The sequence below is a fragment of the Macaca nemestrina genome, chromosome 17 (genome assembly GCF_043159975.1).
Source record: "Macaca nemestrina isolate mMacNem1 chromosome 17, mMacNem.hap1, whole genome shotgun sequence".
NCBI classification, from domain to species: domain Eukaryota; kingdom Metazoa; phylum Chordata; class Mammalia; order Primates; family Cercopithecidae; genus Macaca; species Macaca nemestrina.
The window spans coordinates 55,305,892-55,326,805 of NC_092141.1; the positions used below are offsets into that span (position 1 = coordinate 55,305,892).

A 20,914-nucleotide genomic window follows, 5' to 3' on the forward strand; every position below is an offset into this window, starting at 1 on the left:
ACATAGAGGGAACAGCGCACACTGGGGCTTATTGGAGGGTGGAGGGTGGGAGGAGGGAGAGGATCAGGAAAAACAGCTAATGGGTACTAGGCTTAAGATCTGGGTGATGAAATAATCTGTACAACAAATCCCCCCAGAAGCTTACCTAGGTAACAAACCTGCACGTGTGCCCCTGAATATAATATAAAGGTTAAAAAAAGGAAAAAAAAAAAAAAAAAAAAAGAGAGCTATAACCACTTGTTAAAATCAGCTGTTTACCAATGCAAGCAAATCCTGAGGACTAGTCATTCACATGTGTCAACTGGTCATGTGAAAATTGTACTTTCTGTCGTTGGGCAGAATGATGTATCAATGTAAAAACCGATTTGAAACACAAAGACAGCTATACTTTTTCTCATAGGTGAAATTCATATAAGATACTAGCCAAATAAGATATAAACAAGATATTGATCCAAATTACTAATTGAAGATAAAAACAGGACAGAGAGAGGGTGCCTCTGCACTCCTAAAACCCGTCTGTGTTTGGGTTGATTCTGAACATGAATGAAGCTGTCTGCTGGTCATAGCTAGAATACAAGGGCTTGAATGGTAAGAGTAGTAAGGAACACAGTAAGGTAACAAGTAAGAAGAAGACATAGAAGATGATTAGTAAAATCTTATTTTATTGAAACTTAAGTTGATCCTCCAAAATGACTCTGTGAGATTGGCATAGTGGATAATTTTAGACTGTTTTTTAACAGATATGAAAAAATAATAAATAATACAGAGGGTCAAAAGCTTGTCTGAATTCACATAGCTACTAGGTGACAAAGCCTTAAGTCCAACCCAAAATATTTAACTCTAAGGCAGGTGTTTTGGCTCACTTGGGTTGTTTGATTTTAATCTCAACATTTGGACTCGTGTCCAGACAATGTAAAAACTATTTAGATTCTCCACCATGGCCTAATTTATTCATCCCTTTCTATACTCATAACTTCAAGACAGACATGAGTGTGAGCATGGTATATTGGTTAACTGGCACCATGCCATAACCTTTAATTACTTCTATTTGTAATTGTTGCTTTGATAATTATTTCCATTTTTTCCTGCTCCAGATTACTGTGTACCTTCTTACTGTTACCATTCAAGCCCTTGTATTCTAGCTATGACCAATAGACAGCTTCATTCATGTTTAGAATTACCTCAAACACGGATGGTTTTTAGAAGTGCAGAGGCAACCTCTCTCTGTTCTGTTTTTATCTTCAATTAGTAATTTGGATCAATAGCTTGTTTAAGCCCTTAATATCTTGTTTGGCCAATATCTTCTTTAAGCCTTTTTAAAAAAAATTCAGACATTACATTTATGTTACATTAGAAAGAAAATGCCTTAACTAGGAAAAAAACCAAATTCAGAAAAATGATGTATTAAGGTTTGCTATCTGGAGTTGCTCTTTTGGAGAATAAAAAGAATTAAACAGTTTATAAATGACAGGTTTGCTTTGAAGATAATATCTATACTTTGAATAACAGGTTATTTGACATTTGTTTTCTTAAGCAACACATGATAGAAACTGTATTCCTTCTACAAGAATATTTTAAAGCTGTAATCAAATTGCAAGCAAAAAATAATTTATACGTTCACCTAAGAAGCACATAAATATTTATCTAGGGCTCTGATACAGTTTTGTCATATAGATTATGAAAATAATTTTACCAAATAAAAAGTAGTAGAATAATATTAATAGTACAAAAACTTATGATCACAGATTAATTATGGGAAGAAAAACTTGCAATTATAAAACCTTAAGTTTGGTATTTTAAAAGTAGTTTTATTAAGTGCAAGTTTATGCAGTCATTCAAAATAAGTTTGTCCACTATAGGATAGGAAAAAATCTACTTCAATTAATAGATAAGCATAGCTTATAATTAGCATGTCAAGTTTTTGTGTGTAAATGGATGTTTTCAAAGTACTGAAAGTATTTATTTTTCTTAATTTAGCAGTTCTGACTTTTTTTCTACCATCTTGTTAAAGCGTTAATTTGCTTACAATCTTTTTTTTTAACTTCAGGGCATCTGGGCAAGTTGTCAACAATTCTCTTATAGTGGACTCCAATTAATTTATTTTCTGAGTTTTTTTCATATACATAATATTTTATTTTATAATATTCAATATAAAATTGTATGCTGTAGTTTTACATTATTTCAAGTACCATACATATTCTCAGGAAAAAATACTAATGTCAATGGAAATATGAATGCGCACTAATTAAGAAAAAATTTTAATGCAACGGAAGCAAACAGAAATAGCAAGCAATTTTTTACTGAAGTAGAAGTTTTAAGTTGTATTCTACAGATTTGAACGTAAAAATCCTTAGAAAAATACATATAACTATATTATGTAAATTACATCTCAATAACAATTTTTTAAGAAATCACAGGCAAAAGGAAACCACATTGAGATTTATATTCACTGCTACCTTTCCCTCTTGGAGCATTTGCTGATTCTTGAGACTGAACAGTAAGCCCAAAAAGAAAGCAGTAGCCAAGTAAATACTGTTGCAGTCTCACAGGGAAACAGTTTCACAAAACCCTAACATTAAAGTTCAGGACTACCAGAGCCAGCAAGACTGGTTTTGCAAAAAAAAAAAAAAAAAAAAAAAAAAAAAAAAAAAAAAAAAAAAAAAAAGGGATGACAGAGAATTGACATAAACAATCTACATGCAATTTCTCCTTAATGTATTGCTAACTCTAAGACTGTGCATGCATAGAACAAGGTTCAAACATGAAAAAAATCATAAAGCAGTTGGAAACAGATTAAAAGTCAGCGGATAATTTATCAAGCTTATAGATTTAGAAAAGCAAGAGTCCATGAAAGTAGAAACTTTTAGTTAATAAGCCAGACATGCTAAGCCCAAAAATTAAGAGTAAACCAGAACAAGGGATCAAGGTGATATGCCTTTACTCTATTTGTCTTCAGAAAGAAAAATAAATCCTCTTTGGAAAAATGTAACATCATATAGAGCCTTCACGTTATATCATACATATTGTTCAGCATTTAATCAAAACATGCTAGGCATATGAACGCAAAGTACTGAACAACTTAAATCAACAGGACAAACAGAGATCTCCTTTAAGAGTCAAGTGAAAATCCTAGAATTAAGAATAAAAGTTGAAATTAAAAATTTAATGCATGAGTTTAATAGATTTGACAAAGAGGATTAGTGAAATGGAAGATAGGCAATTAGATAGTATCCAAACTGAAGCATTAAGAGATAAATTAATGCAAACTAGATAAAATACTATGAAACATGTAGAATACTTAAGTATTTGTAATTTCCAAGAAGGGAAGACATAGAAAGATCTAAAAATAATATTTGAACTGTTGAAAGTTGATACTTTGGTGGGGCTAGAGGCTCATGCCTGTAATCCCAGCACTTTGGGAGGCTGAGACGGGTGGATCACCTCAGGTCAGGAGTTTCAGACCAGCCTGGCCAACATGGTGAAACCCCGTCTGTACTAAAAATACAAAAATGAGCCAGACATGGTGGCAGGCGCCTATAGTCCCAGCTACTCAGGAGTCTGAGACAGAAGAATTGCTTGAACCTGGGAGGTGGAGGTTGCAGTGAGCCGGGTTCACGCCACTGCACTCCAGCCTAGGTGACAGAGTGAGACTCCAATACTTTATCAAAACCGATGAAGGATATCAGTGATAGATTTAAAAATTTTATAAAACACAAGAATAAATAAGAAAAACACCCTTGTTGCATTATAGAAAAAGCAATCCTGATTTGAAATCAGGAGAAAAAAAATCTTAAAAGTTCCTGAAAATGACAGTTAATTTTTAATAGAAATGGCAAAATAATAAAACAAAATAATGACTTCTTTGAAGGGCAAATAAATAAATAAATACATAAATGAAAGAATAGGTGACCAAGAATTCTATAAGCAGCAAATATATACTTCAAAAGAGAAGGTAAAATGAAGATTATTTAAATTAATAGAATTTTCACTAACAGGCTTACTCTTACATACACATATATGAGTCATGTAAGAAGAAAAATGATCCTAAATGGAAATAGTAAAGAATTAAGTATAAAGTATTAGATATAAATAATTAAATATAAAGCATACAGAATTAAGAATATTAGAAAAATAAACGAGTTATTTAAATGTGTATTCACTATTTAAATATTAATAATGATGTATTAAAAGCATATATATATAGCCTTAAAATATATATATATATATATAATTAAAAGATAAAAAGCATAAAATCTGGGAAACAATGAACTAAAATATTTAAGGTAGTTTCACTTTTGATGAAGGAATATAATGTAATAATAAGAATGCATGATATGATTTTCAATTTACAAGAAATTCTCTCAGACATGAACCTAAATATATCAGTAGCTACGTTAAATCTAAAGGACATAAATGTTTTCATTAAAAGACAAAAATTATAATATGGGATTAAAAAACTATTTAAAACCAATTATATATTTTTATAAAGAATTAATCTTAGCTGTAAAGAACAGAAAGTTTCAAAATAAAAGGGCAGCACAATATATACCATAGAAATACAAACTGAAATAAAGCAAAATATTCTCTATATGAATATTAGGAAATGCATAATTTAATTCAAGAAAAATTATGAAAAACAAAGAGAAACATTTAGTATGTTAAAACTGAACTCAACAGGCATATATAAAACCCCAAATTTATATGCAACTAGAACATAACCTCAAAAGATATAAACTGAAAACTGTCAGAATTAAAAGGAAAAGTAATTAAGCCTACAATTAAAGTTTAAGAATTTAATATCATGGTAAAGGATAAAGTAAATAAGTTTTATAAAATATTTGAACAACGCGATTAAACAAATTTAAAAATAGGCATATAACAATGCTTTTAATACCTTATTGTTAAGTGAAAATTAGAAAATGAATACTTTGAATATTTGAGTATTCAATTTTTTGAATAATAAAAATATAATGTATATTAACTAAAAGCAGTAGTTAAAAGAATAATCATAAAAGGATGACAAATTTATTATGTAAGCATAGAAATTAATAAAATGAAAAAAGTGGAAATTAAACAGAAAGAAGGAAAACTGAATTAATAAAATAAAAACAGACACAATCAAGAAAATAGCTAAGAGTAGTTTCCTTGAAAAAACTAATATAATTCATAAACATATAACAAGTCTGATTAACAATAAAAAAGAGAAGACATAATTTACCAGTATCAGGATCAAAAAGAAATCAATAATATGGGCATGATAGATAATGACTATAGTATAGTTTTATGAGAATAAATTAATAAAATTTATTAAAACTGGTATGAGAAAAATATTAAGTCTAAACTTGAATAATATTATTTCCATTAAAATAATCTAGAAAATTTTGTCATAAAGATAACTCCAGAGCCAGATAGCTTTGAAGTATTTAACAAAATTTTAATAGAAATCATATCCAGCCTGGTGCGGTGACTCCCACCTGTAATCCCAGCACTTTGGGAGTTTGAAGTGGGTGGATCACCAGAGGTCAGGAGTTTGAGACCAGCCTGGCCAACATGGCGAAATCCTGTCTCTACTAAAAATACAAAAATTAGCCTGACGTGGTGGCAGGCACCTGTAATCCCAGCTACTCTGGAGGCTGAGACAGGAGAATCACTTGAATCCAGGAGGTGGTGGTTGCAGTGAGCTGAGGTGTTGCCACTGCACTCCAGCCTTGGTGAGAGAGCTAGACTCCACCTCAAAAAAAAAAAAAAAAAAAAAAAAATCCCAATGATTTCAGAAAATAAAAACGAGAATAGGCTTCTCATTTTGTTTTATAGAATTAACAAATCTAATTCCAATCCCTGAGAAAGATATCAAAAGAAAAGAAAATTATAGCATAGTATCTCCCATGAATATAGACACAAAAATCCTAACCTAATTATTATTTCTAATTCAACGATGTATAAAAAAGTATAAGTTGAATTTGTTTCAAAAAGCAAGATTAATCTAACATTTGAAAAGTTATTGCAATTCTTTACACTTAGAGACTAAAGGAAAATATCATATGGTCATCTAAATAGATGAAGAAAAGAGAGGATAAAATTTAGCACTCATTAACAATAACTACATATAGATAAAGAAATTCTGAATCTGGTAAGATTGGTCTATGTACAAAAGTCGAACCACTAAACTATACTGATTGCTAAACTGTCAAAATATTTTCTTGTGAGATAGAGAACAAGGTAATTCCTGTTATGACTTTTTCTATTCAACATTACATACAAGGCCTTATGGGAATAAGATAATAAAAGTATATACTTTTGAATAAAAGGAATAAAAATTGGAAGGGGAGAAACAACATTTTTATCATTAACAAATACCGTAATTATGTACCTAAACACATCCAACATAATATATTTTAAATTCTATTAGAATTAGTAAGTGAATTTATCATTAAATGTAGAAGTCCAAACACAAACACCAACTTTTCCCGTATACATTAGGAATATTTTGAAGATTACATTTAAATGTGATAAAATTCAGATGAGCCTTAAAAACATTGATTATCTAATTGACTATCTAATCATGGTTTTAATGAAAGGAATGTGACACCTCAACATGGACAATTACAAAAGATTAATGAGAGAAATTAATGAAGAACTAAATAAACTTCTAAGATGAGTATTCATGGATTGAAGACTCAAAATTGTAACGATACTAATCTTTATCAAGTTAATGTGTTGATTCAATGCAATCCAATCAAAGCACTAGTAAGTGTGTGTGTGTGTGTGTGTGTGTTTGTGTTTTAAAGACCACAAATATTAATTACAAAAGACCAGATGTTCACGGTCATCCTTATTGTTTCACACTGATAGTTTTTGCTAGGACATTATTTTTCTACTCTATAGTAATGTGCCAGTTATCCTAATGTTAATGAGGACTTTGTAACTTTTAGGCAAACTTATGAAAATAATAAGAGTAGCAAAATTGGGAGACTATGTATTGTCTAAATTTCCTCAGTCTGCCATGCACTTTTTTTTTTTTTTTGCAAATCATTTCCATTTAGTTCTTTTTAATAAGCATTTGGAACTGATAAGATGTGAAACCAAAAGATCCTTCTTTTTTGTTACAGTATTTTATATAATGTTTGCTAATTAATTAGTTTGCTGCATGTATTATTTGTTATATTTGTATTTACATATCAGATTAGCTTTTTTTAAAAAAGCGAGAATGGACTTTGTGATCCTCGAATCAGGAAAATGTTTCAAATATCTGATCAGTCTAAGGTGTCAATGTTTCTGACGCTACTTTTGAGGTATTTATGGGATGTGTTCCATTTGTAGGTGGAAGTTTTTCTACTGTTTTGCTGACTTATATCCTGCTCCAATTTGATACAGGAATGCTTTTTACGTGAAGCATATAAATACAATATGTGGTAAAGAGTATGTGAGGAAAAAAAAAATTTAAGACACCGTAGTCAATAAAGCCCTACTTATGCAAAACATGCACACACACACACACACACACACACACACATCCCTACACACATGCATTTTAATCACTCCTAGGGAGTATAGTACTTTGCCATTTCAACTCAAATATTTCTTTTAAAAAGGCCCTCTCAATTCTAGGCTCTCATACACGGTTTCAAGGAAAATCCAGCCTCCCAGTATGATTAGATCTTAAAAACCATTTGAATCTAAACAGCAATGCAAGAGAAAGATTCATGAGCAGTATCCTTAGATTTACTCCATTGTATACCCTTGGTGTCTTTCAATGTATTTCCTTTAACTTACAGTGTTTTGCTTTCCCAGCTGGAAATTTAGTGTATCTGCTTTCATCACAGCCGGTTTCTCCTACAGCAGGGTTTCTCTACCTCGATAGCATTGATGTTTGCAACAGGATAGTTACCTGCTGTGAGCAGCTGTCCTGTACACTTCAGGGTCCTCAATCCCTGGGCTGCAGACCGGTAGGCCTGTGGTCTTTTGGGAACCAGACTACATAATAGAAGGTAAGCTGGCAGTGAGCGGGCATTACCACCTGAACTCTGCCTCCTGTCAGATCAGCGGGAACATTAGATTCTTAAGGAGCACGAATCCTATTTTGAACTGTGCATGCGAGGGATCTAGGTTGTTGCACGCTCCTTAGGAGACTAATGCCTGATGATCTGAAGTGGAACGGTTTCATCCCCAACCCCACCCGTGGAAAAACTCTCTTCCACAAAACCGGTCAGTGGTATCAAAAAGGTTGGGGACTGCTGCTGTATATTTTAGAATGTTTAACATTTAAGAATGTTTAGCATTTCTGGTCCTCAACCCACTGTATGCGAGTATCCTCATCACCCCCAGTTGTGACAATCAAACATGTTTCCAGATATTGCCAAATGTTCTGGTGGGGGGTGGGGAGGAATCATTCCCTGTTGAAAACTACTGTTCAGCAGGATGAAAACAAACTACAGAAATACAGAGGCAGAAGAAAGAGCATGTTTCACATCAGCATATTTTAAGATGTTTTAAGCTTTTTCAAGAGGATCTTTATATTTAGATAATTTGGACGGTTTTCCTGTATAAGAGTGGTGGAAACTGCAGCAATGCAGCATTTCGGACTTGATCTCTCACCATTGGCTTCACTCTACCTTGCTCTTCACGTGGAGGTCAGCTCGTAATAATTTCAGTTTCTTTTGGATCTCGGTCAGAACACCGATTTTCTGCTCCAAAATGGACAAAGACTGGGCAATACAAAAATCAACATCATGGTTTACTCCTCCAGTTCTCTCCTGGATGTTCTCCAACCATTGGCTAGATCCCTTCCTTGAAGTTGTGGTATCCTTCCCTAAAAGAGTAGATCTTTCAACATCTTCAATCTCTTTCTGCTGCTCCTCACTCTGTACACAAGGTATTTTAATAAATTCATCCCTCTGAAGGGACATTTCTGAATTTCCGATGTGACTTTTCAACATCCTTGATGCCTCATGTCCATTTGGATAGAGGCCACGATGGTAGGGCCTTCCATCTGCATTTAATTCTTTTACTCTGTTTGCATATCTTAAAGTGTTGAGGGTGTTTTCACAAGAGGTCATCCCTGGAGAGATAGTAGCAATCATGCAAGTGGAGGAGTTCTGGCCTATAAAGGAGTCCCGGAGCACCTGTGTGAGTTTGCTGGCTCTGAATGGGGTATGAGGCTTGTTCTGACCCAAAGCCAGAATACATTCTTTGAGGGCTAGGAGACTCTTGTTAATCTCTGCCCCTTCCAGCTGCCGTTTCCGGCTGGCCTTGGTCGTATCAGCTCCCCTTTCATTCCCAGCTAAATCAACCAGGGAAAACTTGCCATGCAGTTTCCCTCCCGACTTCAGGATGATCTGGAAAACTGCGTGGCTCCTGGATGAGTGAGCGTTGACAGATGTTTGCCTGGAAGTCCGACAGCTATTCCCTATTTCCACCAGGTTCAGCACTTCCTCCACACAACACACCTCTTGCTCCTGCAGCCCGACCACTTGGATTTGCTGATTGCCATCCTCAAGGACTTGCAGTTTCTTCTTCCAGTTCAACAAATCATACACCTTGCCCCCATAAATCTCAAAAAATGTCCCATAGACTTTGAGGTCCAGCTTCTCATATATGGAGTTTCTGAGCAGGAGAAAGACGTCCTGTGCCACCAGAGCATAAATGCCCTTAGAACGATCTTGGGCCCTTCCTGCAAAGTCTCCACCCATAGTGTACGTCTTCCCACTGCCCGTCTGCCCGTAGGCAAAGCAGGTGGACATGCCCTTGCGGAAGATGGACTCCACCAGTGGCTGGGCGGTGAACTGGTACACCAACTCGTTGGAGGCTTTGTCGTCGAAGGCATGGTCGAAACAGAAGGTCTGGTTCTCCAGGTAGCGAGTGAGGTCCACCTTTTGCTTGGACTCATGCACCATAACCACATTGTCCGAGGGGACGGTGATGATATCCAGGTCCTTCAAGGTGGTCTCTCGCTGGTTGAGAGGCCGCTTCCTCACGCAGACGCAGATGCGATGTTCTTGCGGGGGCTCCAGGACTGAGATCTTGCTGCTGTCCAGGTGCCTGCGATACTCTTCGATCATGTGCACGATCTCGTAGTTGGGGTTTGTGGTGTTGACATCGAGGGCGCGTCTAGCTCGGATCTCCTGCTGCAGCCGCCTGCGCTTTTCCCGCTGCTTCTGCACTTTCTCGATTTCCTGGAGGCAGGGAGACTTTTTCTGCTTCATCAGACAAGGTTTGCTGGGGACCCTCACGTCCAGGCTGTCCCCTGAGGCTGTTTTGTTTTTCTGCGGGATCATCACAACCCGTTTCGTGGCGGTACTCTGGTCCCCGATGGCCGAAGAGGGCGCGGGAGCCAAAGGGGGTACGGGCACGGGGTCTTCAGCAGAGTCCAGAGATGGATTCAGCAGGAGTATGGTCTCCAGGTCAATCTTCTTGCCTTTTTTGACTGCTTTCTCCACCCACTCTACCGTGACCCAAGAATTTTCTCTGTTGATCTCTGTGACCACAGCGAGGTGCATCCGCTTGTCGCTGCGCTGGATCGCCACGTAGATGCCCACTTGGATGTCTCCGAAATGTGGCTTCAAGGGTTTCAGGGGCGAGAGGCGTGGGGATACAGGGAGGCAGAACTGACTGGCCATGGTGAGTGATGGAGGTATCAGGGCGCACTCCAGGGCCCTTGGGGTTGGAGCAGCAGGACCCAAGCCAGCCTGAAGCGCCCGGAACACTGAGCAGGGTCGCAGTCTGTGCCTGCCTTTGTGAGCCTAGTGCGCCGGGGCCCGGCCTGGGGCCACTACGTCACAAAAGGATGAGAAGAGGCGGCAGAACCTAGGGCTTAGGAGTGAACGGTACGGGAGCAAAAAGGGATGGAGAGATTGTTCTCTGCCAGTGAGGGTGAAGGGGTTGGAGGAGGATGTGGCGTGGTCTCTGGATCACAGCAAGAAGGAACAGGTAACAGAGAAGCAATGGGAAGCATGGAGTTGAAATTTAATTTATATATCCCATGTACCTTTACCTGAGCTTTGGAAGTATCCATTCTCCCAGGAGGCCTTGGCTGGCAGTCCCAAAGCTCAGTGCTTTAATTTGAGAATTGCTATGAAATTCCCTTAAACTTTAACTCTCCAGTGATCAGTGGAAACCGATGAAGGTAGAAGTTATTTGCAAATCTCAGCCTTCGATATTCAACAGGATCCCAGAAAGGGTCCTCAAACCTGCCATCTTTGTTTTTTCACCTCTTTAAAAAACATACCCGAGAAACCTCAACTACGAGATCATGCACATGATCGAAGAGTTACACTCTTAAACGTGTAACTTGTTTAAGAGTCACAACTTAAAGTTATTACAGTTTAATCAGCTTTCTCATTACAAAATCAAAATGAGTCGAATGTAGCAGGTAGTTGTGGTAATTTGCTAATATGAAACTTCCTTTCGTACAGCACCTGGGTTTGCAAACACAGCAGGTTTATCACATTCCAAGTGGCTCTGACAGCTATAAAGTGAGTTTTGTTGTGCTGCGGTCACCACCATTTTTGAGATTAGTTCAGTAATTACCTTTCCAAACTCCTTTAGTAATTACACTTCTGGCCTCATTATCCATAATTTGGACAGAAAGTAGAGACATTGTGTGGAAAGAGATAATTAATCCTATACCCACCTCCCCACCCTGCAATACGTGTGTGTCCTTTAGAAGTTGTTAAGCAGGGCTGGAAGGCAGCTAAGATCATCGGATGCAAAAATGTATTTTGCCAAGATTGTAATATTTTCCTGTATAAGAATTTGCTTATAAAATAAATGGCATTGACTTTTAGACAGGCCAAGCTGAGAGTAAGGGTGACACCTTATGTTCAGCTCCCTACCAATCCCCGTGCATATTTTCTTTTAGACTGTTGAATTTCATCATAATTGTACTTACAGCTCCAAAGTAACATGAAGTAGCAAGTTGCAACCTTCCCTAGGAATAAGGGCCACTATAGAAATACATTCTATTATAAACTAACTTTTCTGTTCAGTCAGTTTAGTAAAGCTGAGATTTTGAAAAGAAGATGGAAGGAGGATACTGGATAAATTAGGTAAGTAAGCAGTGCTCATTTCAAGAGGAGGTTGTATTGCAGGTGGAGGGAGAGGAGAAAGGGCTTTAGGCAGTTGTCTTCTAAAAAATATTATGTTTTATTTCCCCAAATTATCAATATTTAAAGTTGTGCTTTAAATCAGTTGTTGTTTCTTAGTTTCAAGGCCATTATGTAAATATTCTTAATACCCTATATTTGTCATTAGCACTCTGTCATTCAGGTCAGAGTACAGTGGTCTGATCATAGCTCACTACAGCCTGAAACTCTGAGGTTAAAGCCATCCTACCATCTCAGCCTCCTGAGTAGCTGGAATTACAGGCATGCGCCAGGATGCTTTGCTATTTTCTTTCTTTGTTTCTGTCTTTTTTTTTCTTTCTTTATTTTTGTTTTTCTTTTGCTAGGGATGAGGTCTTGCTGTGTTGCACAGACGCTGGTCTCAAACTCCTGACCTCAAGGGATTCTCCCTTCTCAGCCTCCCAAAGTGCTAGGATTATAGGCTTGAGCCACTGAACCACCTAGCAGTTTGTTTTGTTTTGTTTTGTTTTGTTTTTTTAAACCGTTACCTTTGAAAAAGCTGGGTGTCTCTCAAAATTATGAAAACTCTAGAGCCTCCAGGCTAGCCGTAGTGTTTTCACCTTAGATAGTAATGTTTTAGACAGACAATGGATGAGCAGATCCATGATAGTAGTGCCAAAATCAGAGAGTAAAGTTTACTTTCATTCCCTCTTTCTCTCCAGTATATTTATAAAGCTTTTCATGGCAACTTCAGGACTTTTTTTCAGTTCTTTTCTTTTTTATATAGTTTCCCTAGTATATTGCATTTGTTCCTACAGTTTAATTTTATATAAAACTGGCTGGATAGATTGTTGATAACCAGAATTATGAGTCCTAAACTTGTAGTCACCCGCAGGAACTAAAAGTTAACAAATCCAAAACTGATTCCGTTGTTTTCTTACTGAAAATGGCAGCTCTTTGTCATTTTTAATTGCTTTTAGTAACTTCAACATTTACTTATCTTTAAAATCTTGACACAGATCTTTGTCTTCTTCCTTCTTTCAGCTCATCCTAACTTAGATAGTGCTTTCCCAGTCTCTAGAAGTCTTCCATAACCATGATATCATTTAATCTCCCAACCAATGATGAGCTTGTTGTTGTCTTTTTTCCTTCTTTCTTTTTTTGCAACCTCATCCAGTCAGGGACTGGGTCTGTTTCTCACACTGTTCCTAGAGTTATTTTAATAGGTTCTTCCTTATTAATTCACTGCTTATAAGCATTTTAGGAGCTCCTCATCACCCTAATGATATGGTGTAAATTCCATATAAAGACACAAGGCACATCATCATCTTGCCTGCTTTGTCGTCCTCAAACTTCCCCATTATCCATATTTAATCTAAAACTGAGCCATGTGGAAGAAATTGCAGCCCTTCAAACACACCATTTTCTTTCAAATTTCTAGTCCAGTGGCTCTCAATATTAAGATATGTGAAAATCAACTGCAGGACCTGTTAAAACATCAGTTACTAGGCCCTGTGCCGGAGTTGTTGATTCAGTAGGTCTGCAGTAGGGCTGAAAATTTGCATGTTTAACAAGTTCCCAGGTAATACTGGTGCTGCTGGGTGCAGGGACAACATTTTGAGAATTACTAGTACAGCCCTCTGACAATAATCCTTCCTTGTCTTCATGGTTTTCCTGAGCTCTTCAATACCTACCTCAAACATCACTACCCTGGACTGGTTTCTCTGACCTTCTTGATAATAGCCAGGCAAAATAGCATTAGATGAAGACACCCCCTCTGAAGAAATGGTATTTATTACCAGTCGAATTTGGCTGGTCAAGGGAACCCAAAAGCCTAATTTTTAGGAGTAAATTAAAAAGAAATTCTCGGCCGGGCGCGGTGGCTCATGCCTGTAATCCCAGCACTTTGGGAGGCCAAGGCGGGCGGATCACGAGACCATCCTGGCTAACATAGTGAAACCCTGTCTCTATTAACAATACAAAAAAATTAGTCAGGCGTGGTGGCGGGCCTCTGTAGTCCCAGCTACTCAGGAGGCTGAGGCAGGGGAATGGCATGAACCTGAGAGGCAGAGCTTGCAGTGAGCCGAGATCATGCCACTGTACTCCAGCCTAGGCAACAGAGCGAGACTCTGTCTCAAAAAAAAAAAAAAAAAAAAAACCAAAAAACTCATTGGTGAACATAACAGTAATCTGTTTATAGAGAGCTGATTGGGCGCTTTTACAATGTCGATAGTCTGGAACTTCTTTGGAGCAATCTCTTTTTATATCTGCTTATATAAAATTCATAATTCAGAAACCATCTGCCTAACTATCTCATTTAATGGAATTTATTCTGATAGACGAGTCCATGTTAAAACCAAAAAAATACTGTGAATCTTGAGTAATGAGATAAATACGGCATTTGTCAAAACGTGAAGGCCGTAGATACAAGATATCATCCATGGCCATTACCTGAATAGCTTTTGGTAGATGAGCAGTTTCTCCAGATTACAGACCAAAGTCACCACTGTATTTTTAACTGAATATAACCGAGCAGTACATGCTTACTTTGTGCTATTATGCCAAAGAAATCCTTCAAGGAACTTACCATTTACACATTTTTTTCTGGGAACCTACTAAAAAAGCTCATGCCTTGACAAACCGTTGAGTGATAGATTCTCTTGATTGTAAATCTCCTTTTATCAAAAGCCTAGCAAGTATCAGGTGTAGCCCCACAAGAGTGGGTAGGGTGCATGGAAGTAAGTGCAGGAAATGAGCTTTGTAATTTTCATTGATTAATTACAGATATATTCCCAGTTTGGGGCTTGTCAAAGTTGATTTATATGAGAGAATGTGATTTCTAGTCTCATTTTAGATACAAATCTCCCAGGAGAAATGCATCAAATACGTGCCTTTCTAACACTGTTTTAACAGATATCTAGCAGCTGTTGGACTTGTTTGATCACCCTGGGGGGGCTGTACTTTTCCAGTGTAGGGATACAACCTGAGGTTTATTTAGTTATTCAGAAGAGTTCAATAGATTTTCCCAAATCTCTTTGAAGAAATGAAATGCATCATTTTCATTTATAAAGTTATTTTTTAAAGAGAAGAGAGGTATCTTACTAAGTTTATGCCTTTTTTTTTTTAAAAAAAAGATGAATTAACTTTTAGAATGAGAATAGTATTTTACCATTACAGCTAGTATCTATGTCTCCTGACATTTCTACATTTTCCCAATGTGCTACACTTAACCTGTCCAGATAAGTCCATACTTCTCCAACCCTCACATTGTTTTAAAAGGCAAAAATTGTTTCTATGACAACAGTATTAACTTGGAGCCACCCTTCCCCTGTTTATTAAATGGGGCTGCCTACCTGGAGATATCTATGTGATTTCTATATATTTTTGATTGTGGATATTCATCTATAAAATTACCCGAGATAACAAAGATAAAAATTGTCCCTCTCTCACTTTCAATCCATTTGTGTTGGCCATCTTTTAGCTTTCAACTCTATTTAGCAGGCTGAGTGGAGAGGCTGGGTTTTACTTCCATTTTATGTTAGTGTTGTTTGCTTGTAATTCACACTAAAGCTAGGAGTTCAGTGTTCAAACTAGTGTTGTTTGTTTGTAATTCACACTAAAGCTATAGTTCTTTAAATTGGAAGATGTGCTATATTTCTCATCTTCAAAGACTGTTCTTTGGATGATACAATTCAGAATATTTAATATAATTTGACATTGGAATAAATATGAAACATGGTATGCAATACTTGCATTTGAGAAATGGTTGGAGGAATTTGGATATTTGTCCTAGAGAGTTTGAGAGAGAGAGCTTTCTATATACACTTAAATGGCTACCTTATAGAAGAAGAATATAATTTGTTGTATTTGATATAAGGTGTGTTGACATCCAAAAATTCAAGCACTAGGCCCTCAAGACTCAACTCATCATCATTTTTCTTAGAAAGTATTCACGGATGTTCATAGCTCCCTTTCCTTTACCTCAATCACGTATTAGTTAGTTTCCTTTATCTCAACTCCCACATTTATTCCATACTTATTTTTGACATTGCACTTAACGAGTGTGGGTGTAAAGAATCTACATCTTTCTCTCCAGGTTAAAAAATAAAAAAAGCTTTGAGAGAAGGAAAGAAGATAACTTATTCATGGTTGTATTTCCTCTATCTGTCATGCAGACATTAAGTTTCTTAAAATTATAAAAACTAGATTAATAATAAATGGATGTTTCTGACTTCAGATCAAACTAATAAGAACTTCATTCTAGTGTGCATTCAGTGAACCTTAACTATCTCCTAAATACAAAGATCTATGCTAATTGGTAGATTATATAGTAGTACAGAAAACAGCCCTAAGCTCTACATTCATGGAGCCTACAGCGTCATTTTTGGAAACAGGTATTAACAGATATAGATATAGATAGATATAGATACACACGCATATAGTCACACACACTTATACACACACATGCACATACATACAGATAGATACAGATATATAGGTATCATTCTAATAACTACAACAGTTTTGGAAAGTCAGGGTTCTATCCCATGTATTTAAAACAAAGACTAAATGACTGCTTGTTGGGAAAGGTAGTGAAGTACACATTTCCATAACAGACCCAGGAGTTGGGCTAGATTTGTATTCTCAAACCAGGCTACATGTCAAAATCACCTGGGAAGCTTTTACAAAGTACAGATTGCCTGGCTCCACTCAGACCTACTGAATTAATCTCCAGGGGCCAGAACCTGGGCATCCATTTTGCTAAAATTGCACCCAAGGTTATTCTTATGTTACTATGAAGCCTGAAAGCATTGGGCTGGATGCCCTCTAGGTCTCTTTCTACTCAGAGATTTTATGATCCTGTGTTTCTGTGAATAAAAAGATGATACTTTGATACACCTGTGGCCTTTGAAATTTCTTTTATTTTCATATGCTGAATGTTTAAAGATACTCCTGATTTCACAAATGAGACACAATGCAGTTTTACTGGGAAAGCTACTTTTAAGATTCTGCAGAAGATTTGCTACAAAATATAACATTTGGTATTATTGTCTAACAACATAGAGTAAAATTGCATAAAATCAAGACCTCATGTCATTAAAGACGTGCAAGCATGAGAGCGTACCATTTATATTTCCTATGGTGCTTCAGAATATCGTGTTGCACATAGGAGATATTTAATAAATGTTTGCTATACCAAATATTGGATAGCCTCAAATATGATATTTCAGAGTGCCCATCTTTTTGGCTGGTCTTGCCTGTTTGCTAAGTGTAGAAGATGAAACTTATACCAAGAATGAAAACCCTTAACTTTATAATATGTCTCAGTGTGATCTCTGTAGGTAATGTTATAAGCGCTATTTATCATTGTCAGAGCCTGATCTCTGCCTGTCTCGAGAAACATATATTTACAATTTTGCAATAACTTTTAAATTCTTACCTGGAAGCAGAAAGCAAGAAGACTAAAGTTCTAAAAAATAGGACATGATATCAAAATAATCAGTCGATCCTGGTAAAAAGAAAATCCATTAGTTGATTTAATGGAAATAACAAGTTGACTATTTTTATTTCAACTACACATACCAGTGTTGTACAAGCTGCTAGGATTCAGGAATTATTGAAAAAACCCCAGCTATAACCATTTACTGTTAGTGAATAAATATTTGGTTCGGTGAATACATGATATTGCTGAAATAGCAAACTCTGGGTAAAGGTGTATATTAAAATCAGCATTTAGCAATTGCTTGTTAAGTAAACAATTGAATTGATAAATAAATATATAAAAAGATGGTTGTCAAACCTCAACAAACATGGATTTTTCAGTCTGATTGAACTAAAAATGCAATTCAAATTAGTTTTTAAATGTACTTTAAAAAATCTCCAATGGCTTCTCCTTTCACTGCTTAAACACTCAACTTATCTTCATGGCATCCAAGATCCTGCATAATTCACCCGTTGCCAGTCTTCCCTATTATTTAGTATCACTCTTCTCCGTTTTTAAAAAATATACTTCAGTCACACCATTCGTCTCTCAGTTCTTTGATGCACCCAGCTATTTCCTGACCCAAGGATTTCACATACCCTGTTTTTTTGAGGGGACTGACTCCTTATCATTCTGGTCTTCCACTTAATAGCTGTGTGCTTTTGTCACTTCTTGGGTTTGAATCTTGATCCCACTGTTTCCTAGTTCTGTGTCCTTGAATAAGTTATTCGATCTCTCTGAGCTTCATGGTTTTCTTTTTAAATATATAAAAGCCACCAATTATATCCACCTCATAAGAATGCTATAAGAAATGTGTACAAAATTGATGGAAAATGCTTAGAACAGTGTGTTACACACAGTAAGCATGTAGTACCTGTTGCTTATTATTTTCGTACTTTATAATTACTACATTTATTTGCTTTTTTTTGGAGGGATGGTGGGGTACAGAGTCTCACTCTGTTGCCCAGGCTGGAGTGCAGTGGCAGGATCTCAGCTCACTGCAACCTCCACCTCCTGGGTTCAAGCAATTCTCCTGCCTCAGCCTCCAGAGTAACTGGGATTACAGGCCCGCACCACCATGCCCAGTTAATTTTTGTATTTTTAGTAGAGACGGGGTTTCACCATATTGGTCAGGTTGGTCTTAAACTCCTGACCTCGTGATCCACCCACCTCAGTCTCCCAAAGTTCTGGAATTACAGGCATGAGCCACTGCGCCTGGCCTTTTTGAATTTTTAATCTGTTTCTTTGATTAGACTGTCTCTGCAAGGAGAGAAGAGGACCACCACGCCACACACCTTTAATATAAAGAGCACCAGACCCAGAGTAAGGACGCCTAGGTTTGTCAGCTCAGACATTGATTCTTATTTTACCTTGAAGAAACGGCATCATTTGTTTTCTGAAATTCCATTTTCTCATCTGCAAAAACAAACAAAAAAAAGAGACAAAATCTTCCATTTTTTCTCTGGCTTTTAAATAAGGATAAGTCTACTTTGCAAACCGTTAAGTACCATTTCAAAGGTAATATGATTATTTCGACTTTGAAAAAGATGCTTGAAAATGCATTTTCATCTGAGCCCAGTGGCTCATGCCTGTGATCCCAGCACTTTGGGAGGCCGAGGCAGGCGGATCACCTGAGGTCAGGAGTTCGAGACCAGGCTGACCAACATGGAGAAACCCCTCGTCTACTATAAACAAACAAACAAACAAACAAATAAATAAATAAATAAATAAAGATAAAAATTAGCCAGATGTGTTGGTGGGCACCTGTAATCCCAGCTACTCAGGAGGCTGAGGCAGGAGAATCGCGTGAACCTGGGAGGCGAAAGTTGCAGTGAGCCGAGATCATGCCACTGCACTCTAGCCTCAGCAACAAGAGAGAAACTCCGTCTCAAAAAAGAGAAAAAAAGAAAAAACAAAAAAGAAAAAAAGAAAAAGAAAATCCATTTTCATTTACCTGGTAAATAATAAAATTATTTGAGAACTATGGGAGGAAAATGATGAGAAAAGATCATTTGAGAAAATGTATGGGCTTAACAGTTTCCTAGTATAAGCATATGCACTCACAAGTTTAAAAGATATGTGGAGGATGAATTTATGGTGTGATGAGATAAAGCCCTTCTACAAAGAAATAAAGAATTTGGTTCTCATTCTGGATTTTGGTTTCTTTTTCCATTTTTATTTCTCCAGTGTAAGAGTGATGGACTTCTTTATAAAGTATTTATTTCTCTAATCTGAATAAAAACTTTTGTATCCAAAATTGAATTTTTATCCAGATGTGATTGAGTATGGGTGTATGTGGCTGTATACAATCAATTTAATTTTGTAGTTTTCTTTTATTTTCCTTAGCACGACGAATGGTCAAAACGATTGGAGAATCATAATGAATTACTTATTAAATATTTCCAGGAAATTCTAATTTTCATTTCATTGAAAATTTATCTTCTGAGAAAGAGAATATTAGAAGGTGAAAAATTATATTGAATGGCAGGAAGTTGTCCTAGAATATATCTATATTTTAATTGGGACCTTTGATCTGGGCCTTGCTTCCTATTTCATCAGCCATTGGACATAATATTTTATAAAAGAAAAGTATCCCAAGTAAGATGAGAGAAAACATTCTCACTTTTATCAGGCATTACCCTGAGTTATAATTACCAATTTCCTTAATTAAATGGATAGATTTTATCAAGACAATAGCAATTATTCATTATAATCACTTACCAAAAACTGAAAGTACTATATTATCTATTTGATAATTTAATGGGGTATAATCAATCTTTATTAATTTTATATGTAAGAAAAATTTTTAAATATTACTCAGAGAAAACCTGAATCTAACATTGTTGCTACTAATGCTTAATTATGCACATATCTTATTAATGGAGATTACAGAAATTAGTATTGATTTCAATCTGTGAGCTGATAACACTGTAAAAGTTCTGTACCTGTGCAACTATATCTCTGTTGTTGACAAAGTACTTACATATACCACATAATTTTGGATCTTCTAGTAATCGATTGAAGTTAAACAGGGTAGATATTATTCATCAGATCTTATTAATGAGAAAGCTGGAACTTAGAGAAAACCTTTATGGGTTGGCCTGTCTGAAGGTTATTTGAATTGAGATAAGGGCACAGATATACAGAGTAAGTTTAGGATTTTTTTCCAGCAAATCACAGAATACAATTTTGAAAACTACAAGGATTGTAGTTCCCAAATATGAGCCTTAGGAAAGTTACTCTCTTATTCTCAGATGTTTTATTTTATTTTTTTGTATGTAAATGTGGATGGTAGCATTGTGGTGAGGACAGTGAATGATGATGTTACACCCAACTATGTATGTACGTATGTATTTATGTTCATGTAGGTTTG

At 36.2% G+C, this 20,914-nt stretch overlaps 1 protein-coding gene and 1 long non-coding RNA gene across 5 annotated transcripts in view; one reads left to right on the top strand and one right to left on the bottom strand.

Annotated features, from left to right (window-relative positions):
- Positions 1 to 8,438: 8,438 nt before the first annotated feature.
- Positions 8,439 to 10,723, bottom strand: LOC105476753 (kinesin family member 2B). The gene has a single exon (XM_011732920.2). It carries the CDS (start codon positions 10,614 to 10,616, stop codon positions 8,604 to 8,606), a length of 2,013 nt encoding a protein of 670 aa, XP_011731222.2. The 5' UTR covers positions 10,617 to 10,723; the 3' UTR covers positions 8,439 to 8,603.
- A 54-nt stretch (positions 10,724 to 10,777) lies between these two features.
- The window catches only part of LOC105476754 (uncharacterized), a 58,482-nt gene continuing 48,345 nt past the window's right edge, over positions 10,778 to 20,914 (top strand). For all 4 annotated transcript variants that reach the window (XR_011615750.1, XR_011615752.1, XR_011615749.1 and 1 more), the window contains exon 1: positions 10,778 to 10,926. This is a non-coding gene — a long non-coding RNA (uncharacterized lncRNA). The remainder of the gene's footprint in view (positions 10,927 to 20,914) is intronic.